Raw genomic sequence first — 27795 nt, 5'->3', positions numbered from 1 at the left:
GTGATAAATACATCTTACTCTTGGGGAAGAAGTGGTGACGTTTAACACGCTTAGAGAAAACTGGTGCTTGGCCTTTCTCCCCTCAGAGCCCCAGGCTGGTGATAGAGCCACCGCACAGGGCAGTCCACACCTGCCACGAGCCCTCCTTTGGATCAGGAATGCCCTTCTGCTTCAGCCTTCTCTCTGCCTCAAACACAACATCCCAGAAGACAACAGGGAACTGGGCCAATTAGGGGACACTCAATACCCCAGTGGAACCTGGAAACCCCACTTCCATATTACATTCAACATCATATGCCGTTGGGGAGATGCTGACCTTGATCACATGAAACAAGCTTCCTTCCCTCGGACTTAAGTTTTTACAAAGTCTCATTTGGGAAAAATGCAATTAAAAGCCCTGTAATTTTATCCAAATGGCCCTGTGAGGAGGGGAAAAAAAAAATATCCCCTCCTCTGACTCCCTTCACCATCACTGCCCAGGGGCCAACTTAACAAGAAACCCTTCAGAACTCTAGCCTGGATCAACAACTTCAATATTAAGTTAAATAACAAGTTAAATCAGCATTTAGCCAAAGCTCTATCCTCCTGTAGGAGGTCATTCAATTCAATGACAGCTGTGGCAAAGTCCACCAGGTCCACGAAGTCAGACGTGATGATGTTGACACCCAGGGCTCCAGGCTTCTGAGTCTTCACCCAGTCCAGGATGGCAGGAAGATTCCTACACAGGAGAGTGTTGGGGCAAGAGAGAACAGAGAGCAGCGTTTAGAAACGGGAAAGAAAACATTTCTGTTAATGTAACAAAAGCGTATCAACAGAGGCATAAGCTCATGGTGTCATAAAGGGACACCAAATTTGTCCCTTTAAGCTCAAATCTTTTTCAGGGACAGAGTGATGTCTAGTCCATTAGAGAACTGTACTTTTAGGGTTTCTGTGCTGGAAGAAGAAATTCTTCGCCTCAATCACCAAAGACATACCATGTCAACAGGACCTTGAAAAACTAAGATCAAGAGGCTAATTATTGGTGAGTTCTTTAATTTTTTTGTACCACGAAATTTTATCATGAAACTTTTCAAACATATCGCAACACTGAAAGAAATTTACAGTGAGCATGTCCACCACCTAGATTCTACCACTAACATTTTACTATACTTGCTTACCATATATCTGGGCATCAATCCAGCTTATATTTTTGACAAATTCCAACTGCAAACAACTATGACACATTCCCCTCAGTATCTCAGCATGCAGATCTAGGGTTCAGTATTTGTTTTCAACCTGTTTCCCTTTTGACGTAATGTTTATACCCAGTAAAATGCACACAGCTTAAGTGAACACTGGTTGAGTTTTGACAAATGTATATATGTAACCCATACCCATCTCAAGGTATAAAACATTACCAGCACCCCAGAAGGTTCTGCATTCACCTTTCCCATCGATCCCTGCTCCCATTCTTCCAGAGGCAATAATTATACTGTTGTTGTTATTGTTGTTTTTAAGAAAACACAGATTAAATTTGCCTGGTCTAGAATTACACGTAAGCCATGCAATGTGCATTCTTGTGTGTGAGGCTCTTTCACTCAGCATTATGGTTTTGAAATTCATCCATGTTGTTGCATGCATCAGCAATTTGTTCTCTTTTTTAGTCATTGGATAGTATTCCATTGTATGAATATACTGTAATTTATCCATTTTCCTATTGATGGATAAATGGACTGTTTCCAGTTTTTGGATATTATGAATAGAGCTGTTATGGTCATCATTATACAAGTCTTTTTTGTGGACATTTATTTTCATTTCTTTTGGGTAAGTACCAAAGAGTGAAGTTGTTTTATTATATGTTAGGTTTACATTTGGTTTTATAAGAAATTTCCAGATCTTTACCCAAAGAGGTCGTTCCATTGTACATTCCATGAACAAAGTATGCGAGTTCTGTTTGCTTCACATCCTCTCTTAAATTTGGTGCTATAAATCTTTTTAATTTTAGCTGTTCTGGCGGATGTGTAAAGTTATCTCACAGTGTTTTAGTTTGCATTTTTCTGATCACTGATGATGTTGGGCAGTTTGTCATGTACTTATTGGCCATTTGTCTATCTTCTTTGGGAAGCATCTGCTCAGTTCCTTTACCCATTCTCTCTTTTGCTCTTTTTCCTTTAATTGTTGAGTTGTAGACGTTACTTATATATTCTGGATACTAGCCTTTTGTCAGATGTGCTTTTTGAATATTTTATCCCCACCTGTAGCTTGCCTATTAATTTTCTCAATGGCATATTTTGGTGAGCTGAATTCCTTAATTTTGATGGAGTCTAATTTATCTTTTTTTTCTTTTATGGTTTCTGTGGCCTAAGAAACTTTTGCCGTCTCCCAAGTCACAAGATACTTTCCTGTTTTATAATTTTAGCTTTTATGTTTAGATCTAAGATCCATCTCAAGTTAGTTTTTATCTACGGTGTGAAGCAGGGGCCAAGGTTCACTTTTGCCATATGGATATACAGTTATTCCAGCAGCACGTGTGGCTTCTTACTGGACCAATGCTTGCTCAGTTGTCTTACAAATGCAGTCTGTCAGTCTCATGTTATAATTTCTATGTGAAAGCCAGAATGTGATCCAAAGAAGCTCACAATTCAGAGATGTAAACAAACGATGACAGTTTAATGTGATAGTTCCTATATTAGCAGTAAGTGTAAAATACCATGGGTGGTATAGAGGAGGGAGTAATGAAGTACTCAGTTTTGCATCATGGTAACAATAGCTAACTAAATACTTGCGACATTGAGGATGCTATAAGGAAGACACAAACCAGGGCTTATGTTTTGGTTAAGAGACTGGAGGTTGTTTTTAGGAAGGATTTTCTCTGGGTAAAAACTGAAAATAAGCTAAGTTTATTTCTTAATGGCCCCTTTCTCTTCTTTTGGTAACACTGTCCTTGGTTGTCATCTTCTCCCCGCCTTGTGCCTCTGAAGCTGTCTTCCCTCCTCTGAGTGTACATTCAACTTCTCAGTCTCTCTCTAGGCAACCCTGTCAAGGCCTTGAAGCATTTTGTCCTTCTCCACTTTCTTTGCCTTTCATCGTGACAACTGTAATCAGTCCTGGGTCTCTTCCCTCGCTCAGCAGACTCTATGATCAGCCATGGGCTAAAACACATCTCACAAATTGATTTGCATTTTTATATTCATAGCTGATTATGACTTAATAAGCCAATATCACAGGGGTACTTCCATTCTTAACTGGGACTCCTGACAATTTAGTAGTACCCTTGATTTGACCATAACCTATTCAGTTTCTCTGTGCCTCAGTCTCTCCCCCTGTAAAATGGGGATAATAATAAAACTTCATATAGATTTGGGGGAATTAAATAAAGTAATATGTGTAAAGTACTTAGAAGAGGGCCTGGGATATAATAAGTACTCTGTAAGTGTTGGGGACCAGAGAAGGAATCATAAATGGTAGAGATTTGGGGGTGGGGGTAAGAAAACTTCCTAAAGTGGTCACATCCTGCTGCTTAGGTGACAAACTGTGTCCTGAGAGGGAAGGGTCACAAATGCAGTCATCCCTTGGAGACAAAGACCTGGAACACAGAGGGGCCCACACGAAGGCCACAGCGGCCCTGAGCCTGATGCATTTCAGCCTCCTTTTAAAAAATCCGCTGGTCCATGTTGAAGTATGAGACTCTGGCACCACCTTCTGGTCATCACGGGGAAATGAGAATGAAAGGTTTGGTCAAGGCACCTCCAGCCGACTCCAGCCAGAGCCAGCCCGTGGAGGATCCCTGGAGGCCTGGAGGCCGAGCAGAGGGAAAGGCGAGCACCTGTGGTCTCCCCTCCGTGACAAAGAGCTCTGTGTCAGCTTCGGGTTCTCGTGTCAGCCTTCCCCAGGGCAAGGATCAAATAAGCAGGATTGCGCACAAGGATCGAATAACGAGGAAATGCAGAACCCACTGAGCAGGGGCCGCTCTATTCTCTTAACTCTTGGCCTTCACCAAGACCTCTTCACCAAGCCCTCTTCACCAAGACCTCTTTACCAAGATTTCTTTACCAAGAGATCAGTGCAGACGGCTGAGTCAGATACTGCTGTGGGGCCGTGAGGCACTGAATCCCAAGGGCTGCAGAGCAGCAGCTCACAAACTTCCCCCTGGCTTAGAGGCCCACTGAGAGCAGGGCTGGTCCAGCGCAGGGACGGGCATGGCATGCCTGTCTTGTGCCAGGCACTGTGGGAGACGCTTCCCTGTTAAGACTCCACAATCTTGTGCGGTTTTATTAACCCCACTTATCTGGTAAGACAACCCACAGCTCGGAGACCTCAGGAAATTTGTCAAAGGCAGTCTGTTTTTTTTTTAAAGAAGATGTTGGGGGTAGGAGTTTATTAATTAATTAATTAAGTTTTGGCTGTGTTGGGTCTTTGTTTCTGTGCGAGGGCTTTCTCTAGTTGTGAGCGGAGGCCACTCTTCATCGTGGTGCACGGGCCTCTCACTATCGTGGCCTCTCTTGTTGCGGAGCACAGGCTCCGGACGCGCAGGCTCAGCGACCATGGCTCACGGGCCCAGCCGCTCCTCGGCATGTGGGATCTTCCCAGACCAGGGCTCGAACCCGTGTCCCCTGCATCGGCAGGCAGACTCTCAACCACTGCGCCACCAGGGAAGCCCAACTTTACCAGCTCTTTAAAGGCCCTATCTCCAGATATAGCCATGTTCTGAGGTACTGGAGATTAGGGCTTCAACATGTGAAATTCCAGGGAACACAATTCAGTCCGTAACAGGAACCAAGTCAGGCTTCAACCTTGGGCCTCTGGTTTCAGTCTGTGTCCCCTTCTGCGGCCCCATGCTGCTGTGCCCTCAGGCTTAGGCAAAATTTGCTTTCATTTGATTTCAGTGGGAGTGCAAGGTTCCTAAGAATCTAGGGAAAACTACCTTAGAAATTCAGTCAGAATGGCTATGTTTTACCCCTGCACCACAGCAGGTAGGCGCACCACACAGGGGACACCCCCTGTGCCCCGAGCTCTGGGCCCTCGGGACATCACCTGCACAAGGTCACTCCTTCAAGACTGGGGAGGTAGTTGGCACAGAGAGTCAGGCAAAAGAGGAGACAGAGAAATATGTTCCAAACGAAAGATCAAGATAGAAACTCACAAGAGAAGATCTTAATGAAATGGAGATAAGAATAGATATATTTTTCATGGCTTCAAGCAAACAAAATCTCAAGTCCAAAGTTGACCTAAGAGTTAGCGGGAAGGGGGGGTTAACTGCCTGCTGAGAAAACCACCACTACATTTATAGGAAAATATACCTTGTCTTTTCCTCTCGGTTAAGCTGATAACTGGTGCCCAGGACCAGTCTGACAGCACCCCGTGTGCCTTACGACAGACCTTCTGGGTGTTGGCTCTCAGGGAAGGCCTGTGACAACTGCTTCTTCCATATGCTTGAGAAATGAAATATTTCCTGCCATGTCAATAAACAAAGGATGTCACAGTCATCAATGACTATACCCTTCAAACGTGAGCCGAGGAAACTCAGGGCTGAAAAGAATACCTGCCATCTAGCAGCCCGCCAGACTGCAGCCACTCCCTGCGGTGAGCCCTGAGGAAACTCAGGATGTGTCAGGATACTGGCCCCAGATGGCTGAGGTGCATATCAAAGGAATGATTTCAGTGAGCCAAGACTCTTGCATCTTCCGTGCATAGAAAAGCGCTAAATTCCTTAACTTGAGATATCTGGTTTTCTTTAATTAGCAATAATCTTCTGACGTTCCCGACAACCTGCCCTTTGTTGCAAAACTCCTGGCTTCCCCCCTCGCCTCCTTGGAGCAGCTTCTCAGAGTTATCTGAAACGCTGTCTCCTGGGCTTCAGTCCTCATTCTGCCCCCGATAAAACTTAACTCGCCGCTCTCACGTTGTGCATATATACTTTTTTAAGTCAACACGCTTGTTCAATAGCCCAGGGGAAATGACAGCCACATGTCGTGCTGGTGTTTGGGAACAAACTTGACCAAAGCAGCTGATGTGGAGGCCTAGGAAGCCTAATGCATCTCGGTAACATTCTTGTGACCAGCAGGCGGCGAGATGCCCCAGTATCCTTCCAATCTCCCAGATGTGCGCTTGCAGCCATCAGGTTAAGGCTCTGGCGTGCTAGGATGCTGGGACTTTGGGCGCGTGCGCCATCGTTACCTCTCAGTGGAAGAGCCTTGTGCTTCATCTGCAGCCAGATTAAAGATGCAGGAACTCACGAGTATGAAAAGCACTGTGACTTTGTGGGTTCAGGATTGTAGCCAGTAAGAGCTGACCGGATTCAGGTGCTAGTGAGACAATCACAGACCAGTGGAGCAGAAAGGAACAGGGCACTGAAATGTGCTACATACAAGTCAGTGCTTGGATGCTGAAAGGGGCAATGGTCCAACAATCAGAAGTCCACGGATGGGATGTAATACTGACTCTTACCAGCTTTGGGGGTCTGGGTCACTTAACCTCATTGGGCCCATCTGAAGTGGGGACAATAACATGCTTTAGACAACGTGCCCTCCTGGAGGCTGGCTTACTTTAAGAACCTAATGAAATCATCTGCAAGAGGGTGCTCTATATTCAGAATACACTATACAGATATAACACATCCTTATTTTTAAAGACTTCCTCTTCCTTACAAGTACAGCTCTCTGCACAGACTTTATTATAGTGATTTTCACAGTGTTACATAGAAATTTACATGTTTATTTTTCCCAATAGAATGTACGTCCGTGGGGGCAATGACTAGATTATTCACCTTGTGTCTTTGGACCTCGCTCCTGTTCATCGCTGAATAAATAAATAATGTTAATCTACAAATTTACCAAAGGCATGAGGAAATGGTATGGATATATGAGCATGTACTACAAAAAGGAAAGTTCATGATTCTGGTCTTGGTTTATGAAACTCTCTTTCCCAAGTTAAGCACAGGTAATTCGGTGAAGACTTAGCAGAGCCACACCGAAAGAGGTTTCTGGTTCTGTTCACGGCCAGCACAATCAGAAGCTCTCAGTTCGTCATCCAAACTCCTGACAGGTGAACACCTGTTATCAGAAGTCATATCCGAACTATCCAAATAGACAGGGACACGTTTTTTGATGAATCTTTCATGATCTGAACTCTGGTGCTCAGCACCTGGAACTCAGGAACCAAAGTGATTCTCGTAAATATCCCTTGTTATCCAAACATACTGGTTTCCTCAGCTTGGATTGTGAGGGATGCCCTATTAGCCAAATGTATTTATAACATTCCCTTCATACACAGGCATAGGCATACACACATACATGTACATAGACACAAGCCATCCTTTTTCTTGACGACCCCTATCATTTATTGGTGCCCAGGATAACGAACATCATCTAACACAACGTTTCTGGAGCTTCTCCTGCCTAATTGTACAGTCAGGATCAGTTCTGCTCCGAGGAAGTATCTGAAGCTATGGCATGGTAGGTGGCATCCTGAGCTGCTTCTTAGGACTCACTGTCACTAAGGAAGGGAGAAAGGACATCCTAAATCCTGGGAGGGTCATCTCTGAATCCCTACTGCCTGGCACAGCAGTCTCATTTAATGCTTCTTAAGAGAGTGAGTGCTTGGGCCAGCTTCGAGGGCAGGGGCAGGAACATGATGGCATCTCCAGCCAGACGTGAACGGACTGGTGGTGGCTGAAAGTGCTTTGTCTCCATATTGAAATGTAGAGGGTATTTATGTTATAATATGTACATTTTAACAGAGTGTTTAGAGATCCTTTGGCCACGGTTAATGCAAGACACCTCAAGTACACAACTTTTTCAAATATAAGGTTTTTTGGGTTTTGTTTTGTTATTTTAAATCTTCAAGGTATATGGTTTTACTGCTGTTTGCTGTTTATTCAGAAGAGAATCAAGATAAAAACTTTTTTTTTAACCCTCACTTGTGAAAAGGAAGCAAATTCTTACCTATGGACCAGCGTGTTCTTGAGGCCGCCAACCAGGCCCCGGGCGATGGTCTTCACTCTGGGCGTGAGGATCGCTTGAGACACGTGGAAGGATCCGTGGGGAGAGCGCTCACTCAGCGTGGTCTCCAAGAAGAGGATGAGCTTGCGCACGCTTGTGGTATTTGCCCAGGGCGCGGGGATCTTCTTTCCAGGCCATAGGAAGGGGTATTGCTTGTAGAAGGGACAGTGATAGAAGATGAGAACCTGAAACGTTCAGAACAAATAAAGGAGGGCACTTCATGAACAAGCTGAGTGTTAACTCCCGGCTTCACACTGATGGATTGCTAGGAGGAAAGGCGCACACATACAAACATACGTGGAAATTCAAACATTTTTATATACATATTTTTTTAGAAAAATTAATAAGCAAAGATTTAAGCACTTGCTATATGCCTGACTTGAAGTTTTTAACGTTTTGGGGGTCATGGACACGTTTGGAAGTACGGTAAACTCCTGAACCCCTTCTCAGATGGTTTTAAATGAATGTCTAAAATAAAATAGATAGGATTACAAAGAAAATCAATGAGATGGAAATATAGCTATCAACATAATAATTAAATCTGTAATAAATTAATTAATGTATGCACTTCATAATAAACTCATTAAATAAAAATATTTTGTTTTAAGTCTAATAAGTTCCATAATTTTGAGTAAATGATGAGTATACACAATATTTCAAGATATCTGCACTAAATGAATATCTGTGGTTTCTGTGGGGACAAAGTCATAGGGAGTTGCCAACACTGCCAACACTGCCAACACTGCCGACACTGCCATGGGTGACTGCTCACACATAATCAGTGGTTATACTGATATTCAGTTAGAGGTTAAAAGCCAGTATGTAGTGCTTTTCCCATCCAAATTCACAGACTTCTTAAATTCTACCCTAACCCACTCCCCTTGGGAACCTCTGGACCCCAGGTGGAGAACCTCAGCGGTTAGTCCTGTCTATAAGTTATGACTCCTATGCTCACGAAATTGACCCTTAGCTCTTGGGTTGAGATCAATACACTGAACTGAATTTGGGAGGATGTAGGTTTTCAGTTGCGCGTGCTGCCTCTGAATGAAACTGCCCTTTCCGGGAGAGGGAGGGAGCTATGTGAGGCAGGGAAGACTTCGAGTACCGGATGGGTCTCCAGTGGGACCTCTCAGGATGGTAGTGATTTTGCAAATAATTAGCAAGCCACATCCACGGCATTAATTAGTTTCTGAAGGCAGCAGAGAGACAGGGAATTGCTATTTCGATTGTCCCAATTCAGAGCTCTGATGCTTAGGTTTCCAGAAGTACTATGTTTTTTCTCCTCCCGGGTACCAGCGATTCTTCCCTGGAGGAATGTCCATTGTGTGTATTTACACTCCGTGGACCGCAACCCTCGAATAGCTGGCCTGACAGCATAATTCTCCTGGCACCCAAGGGCAAGAGCTCTGAATGTGTGTCTTGTTTCCGGGGTGCGTTTAGCCTAACTGCTTCTAAAGGCCTAGAGCTAGGGAGCACCAGGCTCAAAGCACTGAACAGGCTAGTTGTTCTTGCTGCTTTTAATGGCTTTGAGTAATGTCTGACTGCCCGCTAATGATGTTGGTGGTAAACACATGGGTTAATGAGGTTAATCACAGGCTCATCGTAAGCAGGTTGCCTGGGAGATTGGGGAAGATTTCCTGCTGGCGTTGTAACTGGCTAGTTTGGAAGGCTGGGGTCTCCAGCATCTGTAAGTGTGAAAAGCTGTGCTGTGAGATGGACTGTGGGCGAGGCGGGAGGCTGTGGGATCCTTCGACAGGGCCTGTCAGACCATTTCCCATGCTGCCTGGCCCCTGAGCAGAGGGTCAGGGGATGAAAGTAAAGCGCTGTTCTTCACTCAGTCTTGGAGAACGAGCAAAAAGGACACATTCTACAAAAGGGGCTTTATGGCTTTCCTCAAGAGCCTTCTCAAGTAATCTGATCCTAAAGGTTATAGGGGGAATTTCTGTTTACGGTGGGAGCTTGGCTTAGCAAACCAGCCCTCATTCTACAGAATTCTGGGGGGCAGTAAGTCTTGCCCAGGGCCTGTGTTTTGCATCTGACTCCCGACCTCGCTCTGCTGTATTTTCTGTCTGAGATATTCTTCCCTCCAGCTCAGCAATTCATATGCAGGTTTTCTCTCTCGAGACTCAGATTTAAAATCTCATTTCCTTTAAGAATTATTCTTTAATTGACCTCTTCTTATTTTGATCATTCTTTTACAGGGGCCCCTGGGATGCAGATTTATACTACGTACTATTTTTCAATTGATGGATTACAAAACCCTTTTTTTCATACAGCACGTTTGAGGCAGTTTTGCCTTGTAATTGTATGTTATCAGTTGTCTTATATTTTACTAGCAGCACATATTCTTACCTTCTCATTAAGATTCTAAATACTGCCAAGTTGTAGATGAAATCTTCCAATTCACTGTACCCTCAAAACTCATAACCACTAATATACCCATACATACCTGTGAGCTGTGATATAACTGCATGTTGAGTACATGAAATGTGACTGAATGGTGGTACACTTTTTTCTATCAAACTGTAGTAATAAAATACTCTGGGGGTTACATGCAAGGCAGTTCATTATATAATGAATATTTAAAGTTTAACCACCAGTATGGCACTGCCCCAGCAGGGGGCAGATGATTGAGAGCTCTGTTGGAGATCTCTTTAGCTTTTAAGAAGAGGTTTAGCAGGGAAACCTCTGGGAAAGGAAGGGGAGCAGGGAAATCCTGGAATTCAAATTGATGACATGCTCCCTTTTTCTGACACATCATCACAGTCTCTTTCCTTCATAATTTTAGGGGTATTGGTTGTTGAATGACACAGATTAGCCCATACTTAAAAACTATAACAGAGCTTTACTGTTCTGCTAGAAATTCACTGTCCACGTGATTCATTATTCCTGAAATTACCTGTTTCTCTTGCAAATTTCTAAATGATTTAGTATGCAATGTGGCAGCCCATCCAGAATACTATCTGTGCATAAAATGACAAAACTATAACAGATACCTGTTTATAAATTTAGCTGGACTCAAAGTTAACCTTACCTGAATCCTCGTATTCAAAAGCCCTCTCACGGATCTTCCCTGTCTCCCATTCTGCTAACCCTCTGAGACCTTCTGATAATAGGGCTCTTGAACAAGGAGAAAGTGTTTTTATTAGCATCGTCTATGACACTAGTTGTGAAGATCACCAAGATGTGTGAACAGCCCTGGGAGAGCATTGAAGGCTGTGGGAACTCGTAGAGCCCAACAGCCTGTGACTGAGTCCTGGCCCTTGTGGCTCACTGACAATGTTCTCTTGGGCAAGGTGCTTAATTGCTCCCTGCCTCAGTTTTCTCATCTGTAAAATGAGGATAATAATGACAGCCTATGTCATAGTGTTGTTGAGAGGATTAAATGAGTTAATCCCTGTACTTAGTACATTGTAAAGGCTCAATAAGTGTGTTATTGCTCTTGTTACTAGTATTATTTAGCATTGTAAGAGAGAGATTCCACTGGGAAAAATCTGTCCAAATTTTTTTTTTTTTTTTTTTTTGCGGTACGCGGGCCTCTCACTGTCGTGGCCTCTCCCGTTGCGGAGCACAGGCTCCGGACGCGCAGGCTCAGCGGCCATGGCTCACGGGCCCAGCCGCTCCGCGGCATGTGGGATCTTCCCGGACCAGGGCACGAACCCGTGTCCCCTGCATCGGCAGGCGGACTCCCAACCACTGCGCCACCAGGGAAGCCCAAATCTCTCCAAATTTGACCTGCGAGTCTGAATAGATATAAACTTAGGTTTAGGGGAGAGGTGTGATAAATATTTGGCAAAATATCACTTACAAAAGTTTTAGTGAAGAAAAATAGCTTAGATAAAACTTAACAGATACTAAGAGTTAACTCATTAGTCTTCGTAGATTCAAAGACCTTCAGCACTTTCACGGGTGTGCAAAACCACCTGGTGTTTCCCTGGTTGTTTCCTGGTGTTTACTCAGGCCGAGCCTGGGAGTCATCCTGGAATCCTCACATCCCAACAGTTAGGAAACGCTATTAGGTCTAACTTCTGATGGATTCCAAATCTGACCACTTCCCACTACTCTCCTCACTGGTTTCTGTACTTCCCTTCTGTCTTTCCAGGGCTCTTCCTAGTAACCAGAGGGATACCATCAAAACTTAAGTCAGGCCACAACACCCTGTGCTCAGAACCCTCCCAGAACCTTCCTCACTCAGAGTAAAAGCCAAGTCCTTTCAGTGCCTTCAAGGGCCCCCTGATCAACCGTTATCTCTCTGACCTCGTCCGCTGCTCTGCTCTCCAGTCCCGCGGCCCCTGCTTTTCCTCAACCATGTCAGGGACCCTCCTGCTTTGGGGCTCTGCTCTGACTGGTTCCTCTGCTGGGAAAGCTCTTCCCCCAATAGATTCACTCCCTCAAATGTCATCTTTTCAATGAGGGCTACCCTGATCAACACATTTAAAACTGTGACCAACCCTCCAACCCATAGATCCCTGGTTCCCCCTTACTGTGCCTGGCTTTCTTTTTCCATTGCTTATTACCTTCTAACATTCTCTATAATGTATTTATCATGTTTATTATCTATGATCTATCTCCGTCCACCTGAATGAAATCTCCATTTAGGGCAAGGATCTTTGTTTTATTTACTGATTTATCCCAAGTGCTTAGAATGGAGCTCGCCACATACTTAGTGTTCACCAGACATTTGCAAAGGAATACTCTTTAATTGCTTTCTAATTAAATCTCTTCCCTCAGTTCAAAAATCACTGCCTCTTTAAGATGCTTTGGTTAATGCATCTATGAGTAAGGGAGCAACTGTGAATGAAAGGTACTTTTTTGCTTTTTCTTTTTTAAAGAGAGTCTAAATTGGAGCCTGACCATTCCTGAAGCTCTCCTCTCTCACTGTCCACCATCCTCTGGGACCAGAACAGAATATATCTGAGGCCCGTGCTCCTTTTCCTGAGTCTGTCCTTCCTGGGTCTGGGTTTGGGGCTCTTCTCAACTTAGGGATGCTCCTCTAGCCTTGATCTCTTTGTGGGTTCTTCCTTCCTTAACTGTCTTCCCCGCTGACCCAAACTCTGTGGAGATGGCCTTTCAAAATGTTAACTAACACCTCTGAGACGAATCACTTCACGTGCCTTTGTCAGCTAATGCTATCAAACAGTATTTGGCAGGGATTATCTGATATTGAGTTGAAGACAGGATGGGACAGATGATCCCTAAGGGGAACTAGGAGTGTGAAAACAGATACAATGGGAGACAGAAAAATGGTAATGGCCAACTGGTCCTATTTCACAACTCTGCCTTGGGCTGGTTCTGGCCAGGCCATTGCCAAACAAGTTAATCTCAGTTCAGCTGTGCCCAGGGGAGCCCTTGGAGCCGTCTTAGAGCCCATGAACTGGTGTGCAGATCTTTATCATCCCAAACCATCTATGCCTTCTGACCCAAGAGCCCTGGAGTGAGCTGCCTTAGAGCTGGTGACACAGAAAAAGCAGAAAGAGTTCCGTTGTTGCCCTTGGAAGCTAATCTCTGTTGCCTCCTACCTGGCTCTTCTTCTCCCACAGCGTCTGGAGCGTCATACTCTCCACACTGCAGGCTGAGCACAGCTTGTTCCCAAAGGCCTCCTGGATCCGGAGAATCAGGCGTTTGTGATGGGCCTCATCCATGGCATAGAAGTGGTTGAAATCCAGGAAGACAATCTCTTGGGGGTGCTGTGTGAGGAACGAGTCAATCTCCATCAGCCCATCCCAGACCCTGATGCCAAAAAGCCCGTGAATGAAGTAGATTTCCTGGTCGGCATCCCCTGGCTTGGAAGACACACGCAGGTCGAAGTAGCGGATCCCAGCGTCCAGCTGTTCTCGGAATGTCAGGTTCTGAGTCACAGACCATTTCTTCATGAGCTTCTTTACCAAGGAGATCCTGGCGAGGCGTTTGATAGCTGGGGTTTGGTCAGGCCCCACTGGGGACTTTTCGTCTACCCAGTAACTGAATGAATCATGGGAGCCTATACGAAGCAATAAATGTGAGGAGAGGGGTTGAGACTGGAGCTGGGACAGATAATCCAATTGATAAGAAAACAACAACAAAAATTTAGAACCAAGCACACATGCAGAATATTGTGAACAAATACTTGCAAAAATTTTCAAGCTTGCTAGGGATGAAATAAACACAAATAAGAGTAACATAGTCTTATTAGCAGCTTGTCAAGCCTGCGATAAAACTATAATTTCATACATTGCTGGTATAAGGTATTGATTAATTAATAAATACCTTTTTTTTTTTTTTTTTTTGCGGTACGCGGGCCTCTCACTGTTATGGCCTCTCCCGTTGCGGAGCACAGGCTCCGGACACGCAGGCTCAGCGGCCATGGCTCACGGGCCCAATTGCTCCGCGGCATGTGGGATCTTCCCAGACCGGGGCACGAACCCATGTCCCCTGCATCGGCAGGCGGACTCTCACCACTGCGCCACCAGGGAAGCCCACGTCCCTCTTTTTGAATAAGCCAAATCCGCTATTAAATGATCAAATAAGCCAAATCTGCTATTAAATGATCAAATGCATGTTGTATTTCTCTTCCTTAAAGAGGGTAGGGATCCTCCTAGACACTGAGATGATCTTATTGTTATAAAGTCTAAGTGACCACGAGAGACACATTTCTTTTTTTTTTTTTTTTTTTTTTTTTTTGAGAGACACATTTCTAACTATAGTGAGAAAATATTTCATCAGTAACTTAAGTAAAAATTATCTTTAACAAATATCTTTTGTTTTGTCATTGGTTTCTATCTGGTGTCAACCATTATTATTTGGTTGGCTTGGTGACTGGCCCTGACCCTGGGGGGCTCCACACAGGCGGCTGCACTTTGCAAGCAAAACCTAGGAGGAAAGTGTCATGTTCTGACACTACCAACCTTGTTCTTAATCACTACCACCCACACCAGAATCAAAATTCTTATATTCATATAGAATACTCTTGACTGTCACCAGTTATCCTTTTTTGCTAAATTGTAGAGTAGGCATTTCATACATAATATAGGATTTTACACAACTCTACTGTTTCATGTTTTATTATTTCCATTTTCTTGAAAATAAATCATTCTGGGAATGGCTTTACTGTTCTATCCTCTCAGAAATAAAGCAAAAAAAAAAAAAGGTGGCAAGCGATGCTTTATTTTTATGTAGTCCCTACAACATGGAGGGTATTCAGTAACTATTAAGAAAATGCATAGTTATCAATCCTTAGGCAAAATGAATTTTGCAAGCAAGAGAATTACTAGCATATTTAAGGTAAAAAAAAAAAAAAAACTGTCGTTACTAATAGAAATGTGGGGCAAGTCCCCCTGGAGCTTCCATACTGGTTGTCTCTGCTAATGAGACTCACTGGATACTTGCCGAATGTTCTGCTTCCTTGGGCTGCACAGAAATAGGAGATCTTCATACCTCCTCATCAAGAGATTTATTACGAATACATTATGTATAGATGGAGAACAGCCAGTTCTCTCTTCTTTTTAGATTTTATCAGCAGCCCAGCTGTTCGGGATTGAGTGTGTAATATAGTGTGAGTTCCGCATAATACTTAATTCTTCTTTGGGTATCAGGGAATAGGCATTACCCAAGCATGAAGGAGAGCAAATCCTCTCTGGTATTCTCTTGTTGGTGCTGAGTCCAGTTTCATGTCCAGAGGGAGATATGCTAACAACCTCTGAGGCTTTTCTCTGTGTCTGAGGATTCTGCGGCACTGTGACAGCGATGGGCCTCCAGGGACCATTTCTGAATACACAGGGTACTCAGCCCATCCCACAGAAGAGGGAGGGTGTGCACGTTCCCTGGGAACCGGGAGTCCCTCTTTCTCTCTTTCCTCCCTTTTCCATTCTGGGTGCCCAGCACTGCCCACTTCCGTCCCCTTGATAGGAAGAGACAGGACAAGGGAACAGGCCATTTGCTGACTGGTTTACAGCAGTTGTCCTACAGAGGCCTCCAGCAGTCAAAGCCAGCACTCACTCATTAACCACTGTCAATATTTTTGCCTTTCTACTTACTTTTTTCCAGGAAGTGTTTGGCCTCACTCACATAGAGTGAGAGAATAACATTCAGGTACTTAAGTGCATTTAACTATTTCTTTTTCAAAAAACTGGATAAAAATGCCCCAACCCTCACCAGAATATTTACAAGTTATACAATGTGCAATAGAACATTGTATAACTTTATACAATTGTATAACTTTATACATTTCTTTATAAACTTTATACATTTTTTATACATTTCTTTATAAAAAGAAAATCCTAATATTTTGCACTCCAGATTTATTATCGAAGTTTCCTCTTCTCCCTACACCTGAAAGAAGTTATTTCACTCTTTAAAGATTGTCTTTAGGGCTACTTCTCCCCCTCTGCCCTGGGATGTATGGGTTAAATTCACACATTTCCCCCAGAAGAGGTGGAGAAACCCCTGCTCCATTGGTCCTTGCCTTGTTCTCGAAGAGAACTGCTGTGTGGAGTTGGTAGGGATCTCTGCTCCATGAGTTCTGGCTTGTTTTATGATAAGGTTAGAAAATAGTTTAGAACCTCACCCTGCTGTGATTTCTGCCACGGGAAGTGTTTTTGCTGCTACTACCTGGGAGCGCCTGTGCATCTTCACTCATCCTCTCCATGGCTCTTTTATCACTGTCTAAAATAGATTTAAGTGGTCCTCTTTATCTTAAGAACAAAACAAAGCACTTTCCATTACACGCCTTACGCCTTCAAGTGACTATCTTCTCTTTCTTCCCAGTTGTTGAATTCTTGAAAAAGAGGTCAGTCGTGTGGCCTTTGTCTCCCCTGATCTACTCCCTCCTTCCAGTTGGAGGCCACCTCCTATCCTTCTATTGCTACTTTTGATCCTTATAACCTTGGAATCAACAACTCCAAGTGGCTTTATTCTTCTTAGCTTCTCTGAGGGTCTGCTAAGTCAGCCCTTTTCTGGAACCTTCCATTCCCTTGTGATCCACGATGCACACTTTTGGGTGTTCCTATCCTGTTACCTCTCTCCTTTGGCCTCCTTTGCTGGCTCCTCTCCCTCCTTCTTGTTCCCCAGTTTAAACGTTTTCCAAGGGTCTTTATTCCTTCCTTCTCCCACCCTCAGAGATTTCATCCACTTCCCAAGTTTTTACCACAGCACCATTATGCAGACGACACCAAAAGTTTCATTTCTAGCTCAGACTCTTCTAAGTTCCAAATTTATGTTTCCGACTTCTCCTGTGGTCTTCCATCCACGCCTGCCTGCTGACACAACAAATTACAGATTTTCAAAGTCCAGCTACTCATGCTGTCCCTCTCACCGCTACAAAGTGCCTCTCTTGAAGTTCTGTTCAGTTACTCAGACTTGAAACCTCGGATTCTAATTACATTCTTCCCTCTCCCTCACCCATTTCATCCAACCAGGTACTAAATCTTTGCATTTGACTTTTACAACAGACATCAAACATGTCTCTTCCTTTAACCTTCACCTGCCACCCTCCTCATTACCAGTCCTTTAATCAGGACCAAAACAACCCTAACTTGTCCTTTCAGTCCAGCCTCTCTCCAATTTGTTCATATTGGAAAGTCAATCATCTCAAGATACAGATCAGGTTCAAACTCTGGACACTGGGGTTTAGGACTCTCCTCAATACCGCTCCAATGTATTATTTCAGTCTCATCCCTCACCAGGCCCCTTCCTGGACTCTATGCACTTACTTTTGCTGACAGCTTCCATAAAATATTCTCTTACCCCAACTCTGTCTACCAGCGTTTATAACCCATATTGGGCAAGCTGCCTACCCTATGTCTCAGTTTTTTAATCTGTAAAATGGGCATGATAGTATCGATTGTCACAAAAACTGTTGTGAACATTGGAATGCATGCAAAGTGCCTGGAACAATGCTGATACATACTGAGTGCTGAACTATTGTTATTGTTATTATAAGTCATTCCCTGTTAGCTGGAAACCAGAGGGAAGAAGGGGTGATGAACTGAAATTCCTTATCTTAAATACTTAGGGTCTGGAAGATTTTCTTTCCTGTACCGGAAGCACTGTTCCTCTCCATCTCCATCTTATTGGTTGACATGGAGATGATAGCTTAGCCTCTACTTTGTTGACAGTAGCTGTCACTCACTCTCTTGGTCACAGCCTAAGCTTTGTCATCGCCCACTTCTAAAATCACAAAATGCAATATCCTCCTTTCTGATCACAACTTACTTTCTTCTGCCTCATTGTGACTTGACTTCTATTCCCCCTAATCTGAGAGCCCAGAGTTGGCTCCACTTCACCCTTTAGCTACAACCAAGGTTGTTACTTGCCACTTTTACCTGCAGAATTATTCATTATAACCATCCAGAAGCTGTAAGGATCACCGTTGAGGCACTCGTCTGTCTCTACATGCAGATTGTGTGCACAAGCCCAGAATGCACACGGAAATATTAACGTGATATTGTTTAACAAACTTTTTGCCTAATAACAAATGCTCTACTTCTCTAATATTTCTCTTTTATAGAGTGGACTAAATAAGGTTTTAGAAAATAATAGTCATCAAATATTGGATGACTATTTTCAGACTTTTCTGGGTAGGGAACTTCTGTTGTCATCTCAAGAATATTCCATACAGAGCAGGAAATATGGACATACAGGCCTCTCCTTAATGTTCTACACTCCATGGATTGATATCATCCCTAATTTTAGCCCTACAAAGGTAAGGTTTTTTTCCTCCAATTTTTTTTTTTTTTTTTTTTTGCGGTACGCGGGCCTCTCACTGTTGTGGCCTCTCCCGTTGCGGAGCACAGGCTCCGGACGCGCAAGCTCAGCGGCCATGGCTCACGGGCCCAGCCGCTCCGCGGCATGTGGGATCCTCCTGGACCGGGGCACGAACCCACGTCCCCTGCATCAGCAGGTGGACTCTCAACCACTGCGCCACCAGGGAAGCCCTCTTCCAATTTTTGAAAACTGTTTTTTCTGCAATCCTTTCATTTTCACAATTACCACTCTTGTCTCTTCCTGTTTCGTTATACAATCAAAAGGCATTAAAATGTCTCTATTTCCTCTCTTTATGTATACAAAACCCTGGATAATGTATGTGAAAGCATTTTGTAATCTAAAGCAGTAATTCTCAACCTTGAATGCACATCAGAATCCCCTGGGGGAGCTTTTAAAAAACACCAGTGCCCAAGAGCCCACCCAAGACCCATGGAGTCAGAATCTCTCTGGAGTGGGAGTTGAGAATAAAAAACTTGAAAAGCTCGCCTGGTGATTCTATCAGACACCCAGGCTTGACATTCACTGCCATAAATGTAAGATGATCCTTTGCTGACAAGCTCTCTGACTTCCGGGGATCAATTTCTCTGGTTGGTCTTCTACTACTTTCAAATCTTCAAATAATAATCTGGTGCACTGCCTTTCCCATATCTGGGTAGAAGCTCTCTTTACCATCCTTTGTGTTCTAGGAATGCCTCCTGCTCTTTGACCAGCTGAATAATCACCACTTCTTTGTAGAGAAGAAAAATATTGGGGCGCCTTGCTTCTTTATCATACCTTCTAGTAAGTAATTAGATGAGGATCTTTAAGTTTAATTAGAGCATTTCAGACGTGCACTGGGTCACAGAGTTCAGAATAAAGTCACTGAGGCAGCAAAATCACAAGGAAAGAGATATTTGAATGAGAAAAGGTTAGCAGGATGTCCATCCAGTGTTAGGGGTATTTCCTCCTAGGCAGCATTAGGTTACAAGATAATCTAAGGGACCAAGTAGGAGAAAATGAGCCGCTTTGTGAGGACTGGGGACAGCCAGTTGGCTCCTTATCTGGAATGCCAATTGCTGCTTGACTCTTTCTTAGGTTTGCTATGTGGGAGTTAGGAGACCTCAAGTGAGCACATGACAGTTTTTAGTTAAGGCACTTTCATTACCCATTTCTTGCAATTTGGAACAGTAGCCATTTTTCTGAACTCAATTAAAAAGAGTTTAAAGCAAGCTTCTTGGGAAGCTGGTCTCTAAATAAAACTAAGAGAATTCAAATCACACACCCTGAAGTGATACACGTCATCACAACACCATGGCATTTCAGATTGTGAGGTGACTATACATAGAGCCACGGAGGGAAGAATGAGACAAGAGTTAAGTGAAGAATATTAGAAAGAGAAAATCTTCTTTATCACACCTCTGGGTGGCATCCGGGGAGGTGGGGATGGTGACCCAGGTCAAAGAACGCCTGACCTCCACTTGTCAAAGCAGGACTTGAGGGAAACAGGCTCCCAAGGAAAACCCTGTATCCCTGGAAATGTCCACTGACAGCACGGTGTGACAGGCACAGTGCTAGGCCCGATGCTACATACAGGAGGAGGCTGGAATCCTCCTCGGGACTCGCTGCCTAGCAGAGGAGACCCAAACCCCATCCTGCAACCAGTGGTTTAAAAGAAATACATGCCAGAAAGTAGGGGCAATTAATTCCATCCAGGGGTTTCAAAACTTTCATTTAAAGGTCAATTTGTATCTCTGTTTCAGGGATAAGAGAGAACATAAAGAAACGAAGTCGCTCAATATTCTGTGATAACCTAACTGGGAAAAGGATTTGATAAAGAATAGAAACATGTATATGTATAACTGAATCACTTTGCTGTACACCTGAAACTAACACAACATTGTAAATCAACTCTGCTCCAATATTAAATAAAATTATTTCTTTTTAAAAAAAGAACGCCTGACCTCATAGATTTAAGAAAATCTCTTCTTCTCACTTCCCTCAGGTACCACCCTGCCCTTGGTGGGCCCTTTAACCTTGAAGCCCATTAACCCCTCCAAGTCTGTTCACTGAAGGCCACCCTCCCACCCTGTGTTTACTCACACCATTCAATGTATTGGTGCCTCTAGGCCCCGTATTCTCAACTGGGTGACTCCGCCCCAAGGGAACAAAAAAATGGTTCTTGGGGGAATGAAAAAATCTTATTCTTTTTATGTTCAAGGTATAAAGAGAGTACCTAAACAGATATACCATACAGTGTATCTGTGGTATTAAAATTTCATCACTGCGGGGGTGGGGATAGTGAGAAGGAGTGGCATAGAAATAGCTAAAAAGACTCTTTAGTTTGGCCACAGAGGAAAAAAGGCTGAGAAATATCACTCCAGACTGAGCTCCCTGGTAGCCAAATGGACAGCTGACGTGTCTGGGTTGGATCTCTGACCCTGCACCTCTTTTATCCTTATCCTTATCCTTATCCTTTTATCTGTCAACGCCACCAGTGACTGTTTCCCACTGGACGCCATCCATAAGGTGAGTCGATATTGGAGGGTTCTGTTCTCATCCCCTGCCCCTAGAACACTAACAGGTTGAGAGCCAGTTAATTTTTAAATATTCCTACCAGGCTTCTCCAGGCCCAGCAAGTCATTTCTCCACCTACATAGCCCTGAAGGACCCAGAGTTGTAGTGTACAAGATGCCAGTTTAGCAAGAAGAGATTTACCAATGGTAAGTCCTGAGCCCTGGCTTGATGAAACACTGTAGCTCCAGATAAGCTACATGGAGAGTTCCCACAATGGTTAAGAGCATGGCGTCTGGTGCCAGGCTACCTAGATACATACTCCTGGCTGCACTGCTTACTAGCTAAGTGACTGAAATGCTGTGCCTCAGTTTCTCACCTGTCAACAGGAGACAACAATAGTACCAACATCAGTGGTTTGTGGTGAAGGTTAAGTGATTCACTTAGGTAAGCATTCAGAAGAGTCCTTGGCCAACAGAATGAACTCAAACATATTATTAGTATTATTTCATTATTAAGGAATTTGTGTTATCTTCTACTTGAGTGACACAACCTGAGAAACAAAGAATTCTAGTTTTTAAATAATGTTGTGAAACCTCATTAAACATTCATATTCAGGGATCTGCTGTGGCAGTTAACTGAGAAAAAGGAAGTTTGCAGCTTAAGGGATTTATTTTAGGTTTCATCCAGAATTAACATCAAAAGGAATAAATTAAAATCACAGTATTATGTAGGCTAAGTATAAATTGGCGCTAAAAGTATAATTATAAACAATCTCTGGTCTGCTCCTGTGTCAATAACAGGAATAAATAAATTCAGTGACTACGACGCAATTTGAAAATATGGGAAAGTTCCAAGGATATTCTTGAACTTTTTACTTTTAACATCATAGAATTAGACATCCACAAGTGATTTCTATAGAAAAACAAACACAAAAAAACCAAATCCAATCTATCGCTAAAGGCATGTTGGATAGCTGATTTTTGGAGAAGGAAAACCTATAATCCATTATTTGAAATGGAAAGAAACAGTAATACTTCCCCAACTCTTCAAAGAACCCTATCAGTTTTAATAAATACCAGTAAAACACTCAAACACTTATATAACCATCCACAACAAATCTTTCTATAATAGAAAGCATTAAAACACCAAACACCAGAGTCTTCCTGAAGCTTTCTTCAGTATTCCGAAGTCATACTTTCAGAAGTTTTTTTCTGTATTTCTTGCACATTTAAAATACTAGTGCACAGTTCTTAAGGACGTGAGCATGACCGCTTTATGTCAGACCATCTCCCTCAACATTCTTTATCACTTTGTTTTTTCTTTGCAAGTATGGGCTTTTCAGGCCTCTTGGGTTCACGGATTTTATTCAAAGCCTTTTCGCTTTCTTAGACGACATTTCTACTCAGTAATGTGGCAAGTTGAGAGCACTAATGTACAATTGAGCCTACTGAGAGAGCAGCTGGGCCATGGGTGTGACATATTTCTCCATCTCCTGGCCCGGATGTACCTGCAACTTGAATGTTTTTGCTAGCCCACACGTGTGAATTTGCTATGAGATATTTTTCATTCAGGAAGTGAATTCCAGGTAAAACAAATCTTATTATAAGTTGTTATAGCAAATGTTTAAATAGCAAAACTTCATAGTAGGGATACCTATAGAGGTGTTTGGAACTAATGTCTCTCAGTTGCCAAAGCATTTATGTGCACGTCGATGTGTATATGTTGACACTAGGGTGGTCCGTCTGAAACGAAATCCAGATAAAACTTATATTCAGAAGGAAAAAAAAATGCTTCATTTACTTGGAAAAGTATATTTAAAAGGATTGAAAAAAATTCACTATTTCACAGAAGTATTTTTACTAATAAAAATAAAGATGTTCTAATAGACATAATCATCACTCTGCAGAATTTCTTTTAAAGACAATTATTATTTTGAGCTTATTTTTAAAAGAGCCATCTAAACTCCAGATTTTTATCAGCACTTCATCATACTACTGCTGTCAAAATTAAGATGGTCCGGCTCATTGCAGGCTAGGTCTTAAAACATATACTGAATGTGCATGCATTTTCTGTTAGGAAGAGTCAAAGTGTTCAGTTAGGGCTTGTTTATTTTATCTCAGTTTGAACTTTAGGTCATATGATTTGTAATTTCATATTCTTTCTCTGATTATTAGCCTATACCATACCAGGTGAGGCCAGAATAATGCAGGCAGCTTGCAAGAAAACAGGTGCAGCCGTTTTGCCAGTTACCCAGTGGAGCTGATGCTGCATAAAATGGTACTGAATGTCCAATTTATTTTTCTAAATTCATGTAAAATATACATAGCAAAAAAGTATTCTGGGAAAATGAATAAGATCTGAGCTGCAAAAACTACAGTGAGAGGATATTAAAGATGCCCAAACACAAAAGACCAAAAATCTTGCTTACACTCTATCTTAATGAAGCTAGGTCATTCAGATAACCAGAAGGTGTCTGGGCTGGAATAAAGGGTCAACCAGATCAAATGATGGTCAGTGCAAACAGCAGAAGAGAGAGCAGTATCAGGCTTTATAAAGAGAGAGAAAAGATAAGTGTTCAAGCCAAAGAAAGACAGTAATGTTCTCCCATCTCCAAAGGAGGAAAAGAAGAGAGAACAGCCCTCAGGTGGAGTTGGGAGCAGAAACTGAGAGGTCTAGCTGAACAACAGCTCTTCCTCATACTGTCCATCCACCTTGGAGAGTTCTGGGAGATAGCCTGGTGATGTATTAATCCATTTTAAAGGGTTGAATTTTTCTGAAAAAATAAGAGGATTTTATGTCTTGATTTACACAGAGCCCAGAAGATTCTATCTTCATATCATTTCTAAGAAATCTTTCAAAAGTATTTCTTAGAAAATGAGCTTAAAAGTGAGGTTTGGGCCCTCAAACCCACTGTCTCACTAAAAGTGTTTGCATTTTAATGAACCTGTGATTTTTAAGAAATTAAAAAAATTTTTTTTCAAAAGTTCTAAAACTAAGGCAATCAAAACATACCCACTCAAGATCATTTGAACAAGAAGTCAGGATATTCTTCTAAGGTTTGGAGAGACCACTACTCTCAGACTCAAATGGTGACAGGGAATATACAGGGACACCTCTCTGGCCCTTCAGAGAGCATGGGTCCAGCTGGACTCCAAATGCCCTGCTGCTTGGCTCTCACTTCCGGAGGAGGCTGTCACCAGCTCCTCTCCCTCCCCGGCATCTTCCTGCCTCGTGACAGCAGCTCTGGCAGCACCGTGGGCTTCCAGGGAGAGCTATGTTGAGGGGCACAGTGTCAGAGTGGTGGCTGAAGGGACCCATCAACAAGGGATGTAAAAGTATCACTGGGATAATCTACAAACTTGGTGCCAGTTGATGTAGGTTTTCACCAGTGACTCCTTACAAAATGGGCAGGATGTTTAAAAAAAAAAAGAGAGAGAGAGATCTCTCTTTAAGGCACATAGTAAACTCTTTATCTTAAATATGAACATGTGATAAGGATAAAAAAGTCATTTTCAGTTCATGCAGAGAGAATCCTGGTAAGTGTGGTATCTTTTGTTTGCTCGGCACAAATGAAATATTCATCTCTGGCATTAATGGCTTTTGACATACTTGCAGCAGTATTAAGCGGTGGGTGCGGGTGTGCAAGTCTGCAGACAGAAGCTTGGAAGGACCTAAACTGATCTGCCGAGAAAGGGGAGGGAGCTTGAGAGGCCAGGAGGAGAAGGGGAGAGAAGGCGGGAATCCTAGGGCAGCAGGGCTGAGGAGAGAGAACTGGGAGAGGAGAAAACCTAATGCGGAGTTTTCAAAGATGTAAAATTTCACCTCAACATTTCTCTATAAATCACGAATATTTTTTACATATTTTTTAAGTGACAGTGTGAGGGGTGCCATGATATTAACCTGTCTAGAGCAAACACACGTCCTGCCCATCCCAGTTTTCAGGCCCCCTCACACCAGGGGGTTCTCCTCTGCCAGACCGTCCCTCCTTGCCTCAACTTGCCCAGTGCCTGGCCCAGAGGGGCAGACCTCGATTGGGAGTGGAGTGGTGTCACATAAAGATGAGGGGAAGGTGGAAATGTACAAGAGGAGGCTTCCCTCTGGTTGAGATGGACTTCCTTCATGAAAAATCTTTTTCATGGTATGCTGGCGTTAAAACTGGAACACAGGAAGGGTAAGCTGGGATGAAGTGAGAGAGTGGCATGGACATATATACACTACCAAATGTAAAATAGATAGCTAGTGGGAAGCAGCCGCATAGCACAGGGAGATCAGCTCGGTGCTTTGTGACCACCTAGAGGGGTGGGATAGGGAGGGTGGGAGGGAGACGCAAGAGGGAAGAGATATGGGGATATATGTATATATACAGCTGATTCACTTTGTTATAAAGCAGAGACTAACGCACCATTGTAAAGCAATTATATTCCAATAAAGATGTTAAAAAAAAACAAAACTGGAACACAAGGGCTAGTATATAAGCATCGATAAACAAGACACAGAGATGTTTAGGGGCATTCTAAGGAGAAAAACCATGCGTAAAAACACAAAAGCGTAAAGTAGAAAATGAGTTGAACATCAGAAACTGTTTCACAAATGCTATCGAGGTAACTACAGCAGCTACAAAATGTATTGTTCAGTTAATCCACGCAAATAGGAGACTTTCAAGTATGAGTCAGGGGATATCTTTTCACTCTTTGACTGATGATTGATGTCCACAAAGGGAGCACAGCGCGGCCGGCGGCGGTCTACGGCTATGGCACTGCCACGTGCGCATGCGCCGCCGAACAGGGGGCAGGCTGCCGGCGCCAAGAGGTTCCAGCTCTGCTCCTCCGCAACCACGCGAGGGCCCGAGGATGAACTTTCCATCAATAATAAATTCCCCGGCCTCACGTGCTATATTTGTCTTATGTGAAGTAACAGATTCCCCCAAAGGATGAGCGAGGCGAGCAAACTGACCAGCCTTTTTTTAATGTGCTCTTGCGGTGCGATAAACCTCCCAGCGACTGTGGTATCTAGGATAAGTACGTGGATGACAGTGTCCAATCCAAGCTTTCCTTTCCTTTTCCCTGGTTGGGTGAAAACAAAGAGAGGGGCACAAGTGAGGGGTTCCTTTCGCCCCTACCCGCTTCCCGCTTACACACTATTGAACTGTCTTCCTCAACTCTCCAATGAGCTAGTGGAAGAAAGATACAATCACCAGACTCCACACTTCCACTGACATTTAAAGGTCAAGTCTCCTTGTATTGTATATAATGATATCTCCCTCCCACATGTGTGAAAAGGACGGCTGTGAGAATTACTGGAGGGAGGAGGGAACCTTTGAAAGTTCACTGGGGCAAAAGGACTCGATTTAGTGGCATTTTGCCGGAACACTTAAGCTGAGGTAGCTTGTTTCATAAAATAAGAAGTTTAAGGAAAATGAAAATCAAAGAATGAATTCATCCAGCTATTGTTTTTCACCTCTGTTCTTTACTTATTTTAATATGGTTGCCCTCTCAATAAATAAAGACTTCTTAAAGAACTGGACCAATGCCCTAAACAAGATCCGGTTTTCAAACTTTATCTTTCAGAGCAGAGATTTTTTTTTGACTGCTGGGCCCTTAGTGCCAAAGACCAGGTGTTACCTCTGAAAGAGATTCCATCTGTGGGAAAGCCATTAGGCCTAGCTCTGTTTAAACTTCTCCATTTAAAGGAAGAATTTATTTTGGAAGAATCACATATTTAGCATGTTATTCCTTTAAAAATGTACTTCCTCTGCCCCCAGAGCTCATGGAAACCTCTTCATCCAAGAGCTAAAAGCATCCCAAGGACATTCTGTTCACTCCACAGCGTTCTCACTTCAGTTCCTTCATCGTGAACTTGCTGGTGATCCCTCACGTCCGAAAATAACTAATAATTTCAATTTATTGTTTATTGTTTACCAAATGTCAGGCTGGGCTGACTTACATGATTGCATTTGACCTCTGCCAGTCCTGCAGGGCAGTGATTATCTGTATATTACGGATGAGGGGACAGAGGTTCAGGCTGGTTTTGCAACTGTTACCAAGGGTTACCAAGATTGCCAGTGGCTGCCCGGGGACAGAAACCTAGGTCAGCCAGACCCGAATCCACACAAAACTACTCTAGGGATGATGTTATTGTCTTTACTGATGAAGTAGGTCAAATGCATTGTGCATCTACTTCCGATAACATAATGATCACAGGATTTGTCTTCAGAGCTACATGTCTGACCTTTCACCCCAATGCAGTAAAATTGATGGAGAGATTAAAGTGATTTAAAATTTTGTAAAGACATAAAGAATTTCCATGTAGGGACACAAGAGGGCACTCTAACCTTCTTTCAGTTGAGGACACAATTTTTTTTTTTTTTTTTTTTTTTTTTTGTGGTTAACACAGCTCTGAGCCTTGAATCCCAGTGCTGGTTCTGCTCTGATCACTTGTATGAACTTCAGCTTTTAGGTTCAGACTGTAGCTCAACTTCTCCCTTTGCAAATTTAGGAAGGGGGGTGAAGTGAGCTCTAGGGTCTCTTCTATCTAAAGAATCCAAGGATTCTAACTCATTAACAGCGAATTAAAGGAATATATG

General features: G+C 43.1%; 1 protein-coding gene across 1 annotated transcript in view; it reads right to left on the bottom strand.

Annotated features, from left to right (window-relative positions):
- Positions 1-558: 558 nt before the first annotated feature.
- PLCXD2 (phosphatidylinositol specific phospholipase C X domain containing 2) overlaps positions 559-27795 on the bottom strand; it is a gene marked incomplete at both ends in the record, with an annotated part of 42615 nt that continues 15378 nt past the window's right edge. The window contains 3 exons of the mRNA XM_082840600.1: positions 559-718; positions 7923-8164; positions 13499-13959. Of these exons, the coding sequence (XP_082696726.1) occupies positions 559-718; positions 7923-8164; positions 13499-13959 (863 nt within the window). The remainder of the gene's footprint in view (positions 719-7922; positions 8165-13498; positions 13960-27795) is intronic.

This window comes from Leucopleurus acutus, assembly GCF_964270905.1.
Source record: "Leucopleurus acutus genome assembly, chromosome: 5".
Taxonomy (NCBI): domain Eukaryota; kingdom Metazoa; phylum Chordata; class Mammalia; order Artiodactyla; family Delphinidae; genus Leucopleurus; species Leucopleurus acutus.
Note: the sequence above shows the minus strand (reverse complement) of the source record. Positions and strands in the feature narration are given on the sequence as shown.